At 42.5% G+C, this 14432-nt stretch overlaps 1 protein-coding gene across 3 annotated transcripts in view; it reads right to left on the reverse strand.

Annotated features, from left to right (window-relative positions):
* CAMK4 (calcium/calmodulin dependent protein kinase IV) overlaps nucleotides 1–14432 on the reverse strand; it is a 289756-nt gene that overhangs the window by 104770 nt on the left and 170554 nt on the right. For all 3 annotated transcript variants that reach the window (XM_075836731.1, XM_075836733.1, XM_075836732.1), the window contains exon 6: nucleotides 5126–5216. In XM_075836731.1, coding sequence (XP_075692846.1) covers nucleotides 5126–5216 — 91 coding nt within the window. The remainder of the gene's footprint in view (nucleotides 1–5125; nucleotides 5217–14432) is intronic.

Below are 14432 nucleotides of genomic sequence, written 5' to 3' on the forward strand. Positions count from 1 at the left end.
CATACATCAAGCTTACCTCACCCGGTGAGACTACACCGTATGGGCAGATTGCCCACATCAGCCTGCCATAGATGTGGTCAGCCAGAGGCAGATTTTTGGCACCTCATTTGGGAGTGTTCATTCATTGTGATATTTTGGACGAAGGTTTATGATATTATTATTCCACTATTACCTAGTCCTTTGTTGTTCTCCCCGAAAATAGCCTTATTGGGACTCATAGATGAGGAACACTGGACACGCCACACTGGTATTTTTATAAAGGAATCTTTATTTTTGGCTTGGAAAACTATAGCCATGCATTGGATGGCAGATACAGCTCCATCGATAGCCTCATGGAAATCGCTGGTCGATACGGTTGTTACTTATGAACAGCTGGTATATTCCCACAGAGGATGTCCAGACAAATTTCAGGGAGTGTGGGGTCAGTGGTTGGCTATCATGGCTGTTCCAGACGTTAGCCCTCTTCCCACTGTAGGGTAACTCAGCTTCCATGTCCCCTGATAAGGTATGATGCACTAGTATTTGTGACTTTGAAATGCGACATAGGCGACTTGTTATGTTTGTTTACTTGTTTTATTTTAACATCTGTAAAATACTTGGGAATATTCCTGCACTTTATTGTATGATTGGCAACTGGATGCTCTGTCATCGTTTTACATGTGAATGTATATTACTGTGGATATCTCACACTGTTTATGCACTGTCATTGCTGATACTGTCATGCATTATCCAATTGCCGTGATACTTTGTATGTAATATTTTGAATAAACGAACTTAAAAAAAAAATATTCTAAATTGTTGTTAAAAGATTTGTTTGGCAATTTTTTCTTATTCTCTGATGTGGTTCTTAAATAGCTACCACAGCCATACTGTTGCTATTGAAGTGTAACTAAATAGATTGCAGCAATGGATATCGAAGTGATTAATGTAAAATGCTTCTTCTTTATTGACCTACAATTTCATGCACTGAAACAACATACAATATTTAACAGTGCCTTTACGCACGATGGTTTTTCAAACGACTGACGAATGATGGGTGGTTTAAAAAAAATCATGGGCGAGGATCGGTCGAGAAACATTGTTGTCTAGTGACGGCTTTCACGAAAGCCTGCCCTAGGGAGCAACGCTTTGTGTAAATGTAATTGTTGTTACCTGCAGAATTTACATTCAACGATCGTCCCGCTTATAATGATATTTTTTAAAGAGGCATGATTGTTGAAGATTAGCGATAAAATATAGCTTTATCATTATTCGTTATTCTCCTTCATTCAGACTGTCCAATAATTGTTATGATTGCTCGGAAGCTAGATAGTCCTGATAATTAGCCAGTGTAAACAGGCCTTTATCCAAAGGTTTTCTTCTCCCTCATGCTGAGTTCAGAGAGGAGAAAACGGAATGCAACATGAAGCTAAAGCTTGTCATACACTACAGATTTTGGATAACCAAAAAGACCAATGTAGGTGTCTTTTTTGACATCAAGGTGAATGACAGACCCTGACGTAAGACAAATATCTGTGGAAAAGTTTACCTACCATGTTGGACTTTTTCAATCGTTGTTGGGTGCAGTCGTTGGAAAGTCATTCATGCCAAATGACAGATCTGCATCCCACCAATAAAAGCCCTGACCAGAACAAAGCAATCTCGATTTGTCGTTTTAACTTTTGTCGTTGTCGTCCAGAACGACAATCTTCACAGACCAACCATGAACTGCATAAGATATGATCAGGTGGACAAACCCTAACAAAAGCAGTGCAGTAGGAGCAAGTGATTGGATAGAGTTGCATAGTCAGGGGCTACAACAGAGAGGGGGTGCACTGGTTAGTATAACGCCGGATCACACACAGTTTTGATGCAGTTGTTGTGGCAGAATTTTAAGCAAAACACTGGCCTGGACACAAAAGAAGCCCTCTATACCAGGGCTTCTCAAACTTTTTTTCTACTTGGGCCTCACCAGTCAATCCATGGTGATACCGGGGTCTCACAAATAATCAAATACTACAGCACCGCACCGATATTACCTCCATAGCAGGGCGAAACAAATACCACTACGCAGTAACCATATTACACCCAGCAGCTCCAACCAAACGGCACCATGCAATGCACGTACTCAGCACGATAGTTTAGTAGTCTTGACTCTTCGTTATTGTGCCCTCATGCTGGAGAACTGGCGTGAATGAGCAGCTCCTCAATAGTGAGGCACGCTTACCTTTCCTTCATTTTGGATTCACTTCTAGGTATGGATCCAAAAATTGCGACAAAAACGGCATCAAAACCGTGTGTGTGATTCAGCCCTTACTCTGCATATCAATGTGGTCTGAGGACGCTTGACTCACAAACCTTACGGGCACTGTAAAGTAATGCATGTCCTTATTGTTTGTCACCCAGGACCTCTTGTCTATGTGGAGAACAAGCCCATAAATAGCTGAATAGAATATAAAAGACTTCACACAAGTAGACAACATGGAAACACACACACGCATATATATATATATATATATATAAATATATATATATATATATATATATATATATATATATTTCATAGTGAAATGTTCACAAGATGGGAAATGACGAAACTTTAAGTTCCTTCAGTTTATTATGTTTACTATTGCTTTTGACACTTTTTGTGAAATTTACTTTTAACAGATTTATTTTTGGTCTCATAGATGTTGTACTATTACCGGCACATTCTGCCGCTGTAGAGGATATTATCCAGCATAGCCTATTAAATTTATTGCCAATTAACAATAACAAACCCAGCGGTCATTAACATTCCTGTTTATAATTAAACAGTTTATTGTCAAACATTAAATGTTTTATTGCATTCAAACTAACTTTGTCCCTTCTGTCTAAACCACCTGTGGCATATTACCAGGGGAGAATGGGGAAAACTGGCATTCTACAAACGTAACAATTTAGGGTTGTGGAAGACTCCTCACATGCAGGCAGAAATCTCATAAAAACCAGTGGTTAAGAAGGAACAGTCAACCAGCTGCACAATTATATATTACTGCTTTTTGCTAGATTTGTTAAATAATTTGATGTATTTTTTCACTAAAAAAAATATTTGTTATTTTAAAGAGGCTCTGTCACCAGATTTTGCAACCCCTATCTGCTACTGCAGCAGATAGGCGCTGCAATGTAGATTACAGTAACGTTTTTATTTTTAAAAAACGAGAATTTTTGGCCAAGTTATGGCCATTTTTGTATTTATGCAAATGAGGCTTGCAAAAGTACAACTGGGCGTGTTGAAAAGTAAAAGTACAACTGGGCGTGTATTATGTGCGTACATCGGGGCGTTTTTACTACTTTTACTAGCTGGGCGTTCTGATGAGAAGTATCATCCACTTCTCTTCAGAACGCCCAGCTTCTGGCAGTGCAGATCTGTGACGTCACTCACAGGTCCTGCATCGTGTCGGCCACATCGGCACCAGAGGCTACAGTTGATTCTGCAGCAGCATCAGCGTTTGCAGGTAAGTAGCTACATCGATTTACCTGCAAACGCCGATGCTGCTGCAGAATCATCTGTAGCCTCTGGTGCCGATGTGTCCTCGCTCGTCTGACACGATGCAGGACCTGGGGAAGTGACGTCACAGCGTGATCTCTCGAGAACACGGCTGTGTCTGCACTGCCAGAAGCTGGGCGTTCTGAAGAGAAGTGGATGATACTTCTCGTCAGAACGCCCAGCTAGTAAAAGTAGTAAAAACGCCCCGATGTACGCACATAATACACGCCCAGTTGTACTTTTACTTTTCAACACGCCCAGTTGTACTTTTGCAAGCCTCATTTGCATAAATACAAAAATGGTCATAACTTGGCCAAAAATGCTCGTTTTTTAAAAATAAAAACGTTACTGTAATCTACATTGCAGCGCCGATCTGCTGCAATAGCAGATAGGGGTTGCAAAATCTGGTGACAGAGCCTCTTTAATCCCCATCTTTATTATACGTGTTAGTTACCTTTCCAAGTAATATTTTCCTGCCTATTGTAATTCCAATTTTCGGTGCCAGAAATACTTGGATATAATTTGGCATGCTTGACTATTGTTCAAATTCAGGACCGATAAAATTCAGGACAGCTGTAGTGTCATATTTATCATATGATTATATAAGGATTGCTCAAAAGACCAAGCATTTGGGTGGTAGTTGCTCTCTAAAGGCGACGTCTTACTATTTTTCTCTTTTTTAAATACAATGTACAGAGTTTTATAACCTAAATTATAATCAGTATAATAACACTCATGGTCATCTAATCTGCTGCTTAAAGGGGTATTCCCAGAATCGACAATTATCACCTATCCAGGTTATAACTGCCTGAGAGTTGGAAGCCCCATTGCTGTTACCCCCCACCAATCGCAAAAACGCCCTGTACCTATTTACTTCTCGACAGCAGTGAGGAGGGCATTGAATAGTGCAGCGGTCAACATGCACACTGCCGTTCCATTCTTTACGAGTGATTGAATCAGCCAAATACAGCGATTGTCTGTTTCTGTCAGTCTTATAGACATTGAATGGAGAAGCAGGTGCATGCTTGACTGCTCCATTCATGCTTCTCTTCACTTCCGAAAATGCAGTGAGGAGGATATGGAGATTTGGGACCTTCTTCCTCGCAATCGGTGGGGATCCTAGCGGTTGGACTTTAAGCGATCAGACAATTATCATCTGCCGTGTGGGACAATTCTGACTATTCTCAATTCTAGGACAACCCTTTTGAGGATTGTAGTAATGCTAGCAGGTTCAATTTATATTAGCAAAATAAGTGTCCATTCTCCCCTTAATTTTTTTCAACCCAAAACCGATCCTAGGGTCCCATTTTTTCATCTAGGAATGTTTTTCTTCTCATGTGATCTGTTATTACTTTTGGTTGAGAACAGAGAATGGAACCATGTACTGCTTGTGCCTATTGACCTTAAAAATATGAAAATCCTGTAAGATTCTACTGATGACAAACAAATGGCAAATATTAGGTATGAGAAAGATAAGAAAGATTTGATAAGTACAAATAATAAGTGAAAACAACCATATTCGACCAGCTGTGCCTGATACCAGTCAAATGGAGATAGCAGACAGCATTTATGAAATTACCATAAACATGATCATTGCTGGAGGTCCTTGATCATGCTTACCAATTTTCAATGGAGCATCTGGAGCTGGTGTAGCATAGAGCAGATTTTCAGGCTTGAGATCTCGGTGAACAATTCCATTTTCATGTAAATACTAAAAAAAATAAAATAACAAGTTAGTGTCTTTCATGTTGAATTCAAATTAAGGTTTTTCGACTGAAGTTAGGCCTTGTTCACATCTGCGTTGGAGGCTCCGTTAGAGGCCTCTGTTGCAGATTCTGCCGAAAATACCAACTGCGCTATTGTTTCTGGTAGAACCATGAACACCCCGACAGAAAGCCGACGAACCCCACTCTTGAGCCCCCCTGTTAGCTAGGGTAGAGAGCTGCAAACAAAGAGCAGTTATCGCTCTGGCAGACCCGGCTCATTAATGTATTACATTTTATATACATGCACTGTTGCTTTTTAAAGGCACCATAAATAAGTTATGACAAGCGATTAGAAATTATAGAATGAATATGTCTTTTTAATAGTAGAGAATATTTGTTCTCAGCTACAGCACTAGACATAGCTCGTGAGAGGAGTAATCCCTACCCTCTCTGACAACATTTCAGACAGGTCAGTGAAAAGTATGTCAAAGGATAATGATTTAGACATCTAGTAATAGAAGACAGTATGGAAAACCTTATGCTACAGAGATATCACTGAATAATGAAATGACATTTACAACCTTCCCCGAGCAGAGACCAATGCCGTCTCTGTAGTATCTATATTACTAATGACAGACAGCTAAACTTTGCAAATGTTTTAGAACAAGGATAGTTTCTGGATGACAACTACAGTGACACATAAAAATCAAAATTAATCAAAGCACAAAATTGAGTAAATATCTGTACAAGTACTGGGTGAGATTTCCCTATCAGCGGTTATCGACAGGAGATTTCTTAATAGTAAGTTGAAGTGATGAATTAAAGGGGTTTTCCGGTCCCTAAAAATTGATGCCCTATCCTCAGGATAGGCCATCAATAGCTGATCGCTCAGGGTCCGACTCCCAGGACTCCCCAACGATTAGCTGTTTTGAAGGGGGTGCAGTGCTCGTACAAGCGCTGCTTCCCCTTCATTTCTACTCTCTCACTGTGAATGTCGACACACACGTAGTGGCTATTCATAGTATTGCAGCCTTCTCCCATTGAAGTGAATGGGAGAAGGCTGCAATACTGTGAATCGCCACTACATCTGTGTTGGCGATTTACAGTGAGCAAGTAGAAATGAAGGGGAAGCAGCGCTTGTACGAGCACTGCACCCCCTTCAAAACAGCTAATCGGCGGGGGGTCCTGGGAGTCGGACCCCGAGAATTCAGCTGCCATCAATCTTTAGGGACTGGAAAACCCTGGTAAAATGGTTAGTAGACTTTAGTTTTCTGCAATAATGAATGACTCCATCCCATATTATGAGGAAATAAACTATGAAATTATGTTATATATATATATATATATATATATATATATATATATACACAGTGTATGTGTATGTATACATATATATATATATATATATATATATATATATATATATAGTTGCCTCAAAGTTAGCAAGAAGGTTTATCACCACTTTCTGATCATAGACTACATGTAAAATTGAAATTAATTTTTAACTACAGATTTTCTTTGTTTCGTCCTTTATTCTTTTCCTCATTCCTAACATTCAGAATTTTTGAGAATGAGTATGTTTTAAAGCAGTGCCCCTAAAATATCTGAGCATCTCAGCAGCATATTTCTTAGTCTTTGAGGGCCACAAGTTTATCATTATCTGACAAGTAATAAAATTGTCTGTGTCTGTCTGCAAATCTTTGAGGCCCACACTCTCTTTTTTGGTTGTCAGCTCCAAATTAATCAAAACGTATCAATCACAAATCCTTTGTAACCTTTTTAATAAACATAGAAATCTTTAGTTGTATTGGGAATTTAAAATGAGGCTTGTCATAAATCTGTCAAACCACTACTAAAATTGTAGTTAAAAACGCTCAGAGGGATAGATAAAAATTGTACAACTGAACAAAAGTGACATAAAAGATGTTTCTTTACTTTTTTTAAAAAAAAACTATGGTGCTCAGCATTCTGAAACCTGAAAATTAAGCATACGATGGAAATAAAGCAACAAGAAAAAATCTTAATAATAAAAATAACAATATATATATAAATATATATATATATATATATATATATATATATATATATATATATATATATATATATATATATATATATATATATATGTCACTAGACACTTTTGGAAATAAACTATCCTGCAGCTCTTCTCTTCTATATGAACGAGAAAGTTAAAATTCCAATGCACCGGTCCAGAATTCAAAGTGCCACTCTTTATTGGTCCATATGGACAGGATAATAAAGATTCAATGTTTCGACAGGTGCATTTTCCATATTTGCTGTACAGCTTGGGAGAAAGTGAAGCCTATGTCCATATAGCACAGTCTCAATTGTTGAGAGCAGGGCTCAGGATACATTTTCTCTTTTCATTTATGTTGTTCATGTTATAACTGGCCAAAAATGATCTTTCCTAGTGGAATATCAGAGTAAACATTGCAGCAAAATCCTGAGATGACTTTTGTATGACCAAGTCATATGAAAATAGCCATTTTGTCTAATCAGATGTATCACAATGTAATCTTGAGTAAGAATTATGGTTTTTAAGTCAGATTCTAAGATCTAAATATGTCACTAAACAAATATGGATGAAACATTTTCCACTTAGATGGACAACAGACGCATAAATCAGCAGTAGAACAGGTCGATAGCCCCATTGATGCACATCCATCTTGCTACCAATGGGGGCGAGCTGGCTTATATTAGCTAGGTAAGCCACATTTATGCCACTATGTTCATATTCTGGCTGTTAATGCTTTTGAGCATTGATACTGTTCTTTTTTTATCTTGAAATTATATACTTAGACTGAGGTTCTTTTGAAATTTTCAACTGCATTAAATCTATACAAATGTGCAGCTGTCATGATATTCAGCATCATTATAAGTATTACAAAACTGCAATGTCCAGTCCGAGTCCCTGAATCCCACCATCCTAAACATCTGTTCCTAGCATCTTGTATCATGTCCTCATGGCTCCCATATAGAACTCTGCGCTGCTAACCGGTTGAGACTTGGCCCTGTCCAGACTTTGGTCCGTGGATAAAGGCAGGGCATTCTTAAAAAAAAGATCTGTGCCAGCTATAAACCTGAACATTTTTATGTTACAGTTTTATGTTCTAGGCAAGTTGGGGGCTTCCTATTAAGTGTATTTGCAGCAGAAGATTATTTATTTAAAACCTTTATTTTTATCCCACTTGATTTGTCTACGGATCTTTATTCTAAAAATTTTAGAAACCATATTTCTAGATTTTCCGTTGTGGCTTATCAATCATTTGCATTGTGGGAAATATTACGCATTTTCACCGCCCCACATGAATTTTTCTTAGACGATAGTAAATAGATGACATGATTGTAGTATTTACCACTAATGAGCAAAAAAAATGTATAAACATGAACGCTAAGGCTGGGTTCACACGAGCATGTTACGTCCGTAATGGACGGAACATATTTCGGCCGCAAGTCCCGGACCGAACACATAGTTATGTACGATGCTAGGTGTCACAGCCTCTCCGTGGAACTACTGTCCCGTACTGAAAACATGATTACAGTATGGGACAGTTCCCTGCAGCGAGGCAGGGACTCCTAGCGTCGTACATAACTATGATGCAAGGAGCCCGGCTCCCTGCAGTGTGTTCGGTCCGGGACTTGCGGCCGAAATACATTCCGTCCATTACGGACGTAACATGCTCGTGTGAATCCAGCCTTAGTGTTCTAACCGATTTAGCAGATTTATATTGATCATTCCGATCATTAATGATTATCATTATGTCTATGGTCAGCTATAAATGTATGCTAAATTCAATAAGTGCAATGATTGCCTAAGTACAAAGAGTGGCTAATTTTTTGCCTTCCATCCCCCGGGATCAGAGAATTTGGTTTTGTTTCAGCATTTTAACTACATCTGCTTTGTTGGAAAAGACAGTAAAAGGGAGATTATTAAAGCGATTATCGTCCGATTCTGTAGGAAATTGACCGATTCTCTAGATATGTTGTTGCCCAATTGTGGCACTATTGACTATTATACGTGAAAATTGAATCCCTATATTTGGATACACCCATTTTACATTAAAATAATGTCTGCCCACTGACTATTCCCATTACTACAGAAACATGGTGTAATGTCGGGGATTGAGACAGACAGGTGAGCCCTAATCTACCCGCCACTCAGTCCCTGCCTACTTGCATGGCCCTTCATAGGCGACGGCGTACAACTGGGCGACGGTCCCTACGCTCAATATGTGCACGACAGACAAACAGACAAGGGTACACAGAAGCTAAGGGAAATGGGGCAGTTACCCACGGCAACACCGTGAGCAACAAGAGTGGTGAACGAGCCGAGTCAAACCAGGATTGTACGAGGTACCAAACGCAGAGCAGGAGCGTAGTCAGTAAGCAAGGGTCATATGAAGCAGAGGTCAATAGTAATAGCAGGAACAGCAGAGCCAGCAAACAAGAGAGAATCAGAGGCAAAGGACAAGCAGCAAATTAAGGTATAAATAGACCGAGGGCGGGAGCTAGAACCGTCTGGCCAGGCTGTGATAGGTTCTCCCACTCCTCAGCCTACCAGCCTGAGTGGTAGCAGATCGAGTCACTCTATCAGACCAGGGAACAGATGCAGACTGATTAACTACGGGCGTCGACACAGAAGCTGTGTCTGGCAGATCCTTTACAGTATCCCCCTTTTTATGAAGGGCCACTGGACCCTTCCTAGGTGGACCTGGCTTTTTGGAAAAACCGAAGATGGAACCTCCTAAGTAATACCCCAGCGTGAACATCCTGGGCGGGTACCCAAGTCCTCTCCTCAGGCCCGTATCCTCTCCAATGGACCAGATACTGGAGGGAGCCTTGGACCATCCTGCTGTCCACAATCCTGGCCACCTCGAATTCTACCCCTTCAGGGGTGAGAACAGGGACCGGAGGTTTCCTCGAGGTAGCCAAAGACGGGGAGCAGCGTTTCAGGAGGAAGGCATGAAACACGTTGAGTATTTGAAAAGACGGGGGTAACTCCAGCCGGAAGGAGACAGGGTTAAGGAACTCAATGACCTTGTACGGCCCTATATACCGTGGAGCAATTTTTTTGGATGGAACCTTAAAGCGCAAATTTTTTGAAGACAGCCACATCAGATGCCCGACCACAAACAAGGGGTTAGCAAAACGTCTTCTATCTGCCTGAGTCTTTTGTATGCTATGGGACACCTCTAGATTCTTCTGAACCTGGGCCCAGACTGTGCACAGTTGCCGATGAACGACATCTACCTCGGGATTGTTGGAACTACCAGGTGAAACGGAGGAGAAACGTGGATTAAACCCAAAATTAAAGAAAAAGGGGGAGACCCCTGACTAGTTACTGACCTGGTTATTAAGGGAAAATTCCACGAGGGGAATGAAGGAGACCCAATCATATTGACAGTCAGAGATAAAACACCTTAAATATTGTTCTAGAGACTGATTAGTCCTCTCAGTTTGGCCATTAGTTTCAGGATGGAAGGCCGAGGAGAAGGACAGATCAATCTCCAACTTTTTACAGAAAGCTCTCAAAAACAATGAAACAAATTGTACCCCTCTGTCAGAAACAATATTGACAAGAACCCCATGGAGACGCAGGATGTGTTTGACAAACAAGGTAGCTAACGTCTTGGTATTGGGTAGTTTCTTGAGGGGCACAAAGTGACACATCTTACTGAAGCGGTCTACTACAACCCACACCACCGACTTGCCTTGGGATGGAGGCAGATCAGTGATAAAATCCATGGAGATATGGGTCCAAGGTCTCTGGGGAATGGGAAAAAGAACATAGTAAGCCTGCTGGTCGGGACCTGGGAGTCTTGGACCTAGCACAAATTTCACAAGCGGTGACGTAGGCCTTAACGTCTTTAGGCAACCCAGGCCACCAATAGTTTCTAGCAATGAGGTGCTTGGTACCCAGGATGCCTGGATGGCCAGATAGTGCAGAGTCATGATTTTCCCAGAGTACCCTTAGCCGGAATTGCAGGGGAACAAACAGCTTGTTCTCAGAGAGGTTCCCGGGAGCTGAACCTTGATCAGCCGCAATTTCGGAGACTAAGTCAGAATCAACAGAGGATATGATTATACCTGGGGGCAAAACACAAGCAGGATCTTCCTCCGAAGGAGGGCTGGCCATGAAGCTACGCGACAATGCATCAGCTTTAATATTTTTAGACCCAGCCCTATAGGTGACCACAAAGTTGAATCTAGTAAAAAACAACGCCCATCGAGCTTGTCTCGGGTTTAGCCTCTGGGCAGATTCTAGGAAAACCAGATTCTTGTGGTCGGTGAGGACCGTTTCCTGGTGCTTAGCCCCCTCCAAGAAGTGGCGCCACTCTTCAAATGCCCATTTAATGGCTAAGAGTTCGCGGTTGCCCACGTCATAGTTACTCTCAGTGGGCGAGAACTTCCTGGAGAAGTAGGCACAGGGACAGAGATGGGTGAGGGACCTGGTACCCTGGGACAAGACAGCACCCACTCCCACCTCGGAGGTGTCAACCTCCACGATGAATGGCTCCATTTGGTTAGGCTGAATCAGCACTGGGGCAGAAATATAGCACCTCTTAAGGATCTCAAAAGCCTGGACCGCCTCCGGGGGCCAGTGGCGGAGATCAGCACCTTTGCGAGTGAGGTCCGTAAGAGGCTTAGCGATGACCGAGAAGTTAGCAATAAATCTCCTGTAATAATTAGCAAACCCCAGGAAGCCCTGTAACGCCTTCAGGGAGGCAGGTTGGACCCATTCAGCCACAGCCTGAACCTTGGCAGGATCCATGCGGAATTCATTAGGAGTGAGGATTTGACCCAAAAATTCTATCTCCTGCACCCCAAACACACATTTTTTGGATTTAGCAAAGAGTTTGTTTTCCCGAAGGGCCTGGAGCACCTTCGTGACATGCTCAATGTGGGAGGACCAGTCCTTGGAAAACACGAGTATGTAATCAAGGTACACTACAAGAAATACCCCCAGGTAGTCTCTTAAAATCTCATTTATGAAATTCTGGAAGACCGCGGGAGCATTACACAACCCAAAGGGCATGACGAGGTATTCGAAATGATCTTTGGACATGTTAAACACAGTCTTCCACTCATCCCCTTCTCTGATTCGGATAAGGTTATAAGCCCCCCTAAGATAAAACTTAGAGAACCATTGGGCCCCCTGAACCTGATTGAAGAGATCAGGAATCAAAGGAAGGGGATACTGGTTCCTTACAGTGACCTTATTCAAGTTTCGGTAATCGATGTACGGCCTAAGACCACCATCCTTCTTCCCTACGAAGAAGAAACCAGCACCTACCGGAGAAATAGAGGGGCGAATTTAACCCTTGGCCAGGCTTTCCTGGATATATTCTCTCATGGCCTCACGTTCGGGACAGAAGAGATTAAATATCCTACCCTTAGGGAGCTTAGCTCCTAGTACCAAATCGATTGCGCAATCGTATTCTCTATGAGGAGGTAACACTTCGGAGGCCTTTTTTGAAAAAACATCAGCGAAGTCCTCAATAAACTCAGGTAGAGTGTTCACCTCCTCAGGGAGAGAAATAAAATTAACAGAAAAACAGGACGTCATGCATTCATTACCCCATTTAGTAAGATCCCCTGTATTCCAGTTAAACGTGGGATTATGCATCTGCAACCAGGGAAGGCCTAAAACCAACAAGGACGATAATCCCTGCATCACCTGTACAGAGCACTGCTCCAAATGAATGGAGCCAACAATGAGTTAAAAAACAGGGGTATTGTAAAGGATTTGCCAGACACAGCTTCTGTGTCAACGCCCGTGGGCAATCAGTCTGCACCTGCTCCTATGTCTGTGAGACTGACTCCATCTTCCACCACTCAGGATTGCAGGCTTAGGAGTGGGAGAGCCTATCACAGCCTGGCCAGACGGAGCTAGTTCCCGCCCACTGTCTATTTATACCTGCCTTTCCTGTTCCTCCTTTGCCTGTGATTCTTCTATGCTTGTTTCCTGGCTTGCTGCTGCTGCTTGTACTACTCATCCTCTGCTTGTTATTGACCTTGGCTTTCTGACCACTCTCCTGCTCAGCGTTTTGTACCTCGCTCTCTCCTGGTTTGACTCAGCTCGTTCACTACTCTTGTTGCTCACGGTGTCTCCGTGGGCAGCTGCCCGTTTCCCTAGCTTCTGTGTACCCTTGTCTGTCTTGCACTTACTGAGTGTAGGGACCGTCGCCCAGTTGTACCCCGTCGCTTAGGACGGGTTGTTGCAAGTAGGCAGGGACTGAGTGGCGGGTAGATTAGGGCCCACCTGTCTGTCTCCCTACCCTGTCATTACAGGTATGCTGCGTAAAATAACCATTAGCAAGTGGAGTGGAGTCGATACCCACTACCGGGACAGGTTTAGGCAAATCAATCAATGGCATAGCTAGAGACATAGCAAATTCCACAGACATAATATTAGCAGAAGACCCTGAATCCACAAAGGCACTTCCGGTGGCATACCTGCCCTCAAAAGAGACCTGAAAGGGAAGCAAGATCTTATTAGGTTTCATATTTACGGGAAATACCTGTGCGCCCAAGCGACCTCCCCGATGGTCACTTAGGAGCGGAAGTTTTCCGGCTGCTTATTCTTACGCCTAGGACAGTTGTTCACTTGATGCTTGTCATTCCCACAGTAGAAGCAGAGACCATTCTTCCTGCGGAGCTCTCTACGTTGTTGAGGAGACACGGAGACTCCGAGTTGCATTGGTTCATCCCAGTTTTCCGTGGAAGAACGAAGCAACGGAACCTCGGGAGCCATCATAGGGGAGCCAGAGGAGAAGGCACAAAAACGTTCAAGTCGTCGTTCCCTGAGACGTCGGTCAAGACGTACCGCTAAAGCCATAACCTGATCTAGAGAGTCAGAAGAGGGATAGCTAACTAATAGGTCTTTCAGGGCGTTCGACAGACCCAATCTAAACTGGCACCTCAAGGCAGGGTCATTCCACCGAGAAGCTACACACCACTTCCTAAAGTCAGAACAGTACTCCTCAACGGGTCTCTTACCCTGACGTAAGGTCACCAGCTGACTCTCGGCAAAGTCAGTCTTGTCAGTCTCATCATAGATGAGTCCGAGAGCCGAAAAGAAAAGGTCAACAGAAGAGAGTTCAGGGGCGTCAGGGGCCAAGTAGAAGGCCCATTACTGGGGGCCGTCCTGGAGCCGGCACATATTTATACCCACTCGCTGGCTCTCAGAACCTGAGGAG

Source organism: Rhinoderma darwinii, chromosome 1 (genome assembly GCF_050947455.1).
Source record: "Rhinoderma darwinii isolate aRhiDar2 chromosome 1, aRhiDar2.hap1, whole genome shotgun sequence".
Classification (NCBI taxonomy): domain Eukaryota; kingdom Metazoa; phylum Chordata; class Amphibia; order Anura; family Rhinodermatidae; genus Rhinoderma; species Rhinoderma darwinii.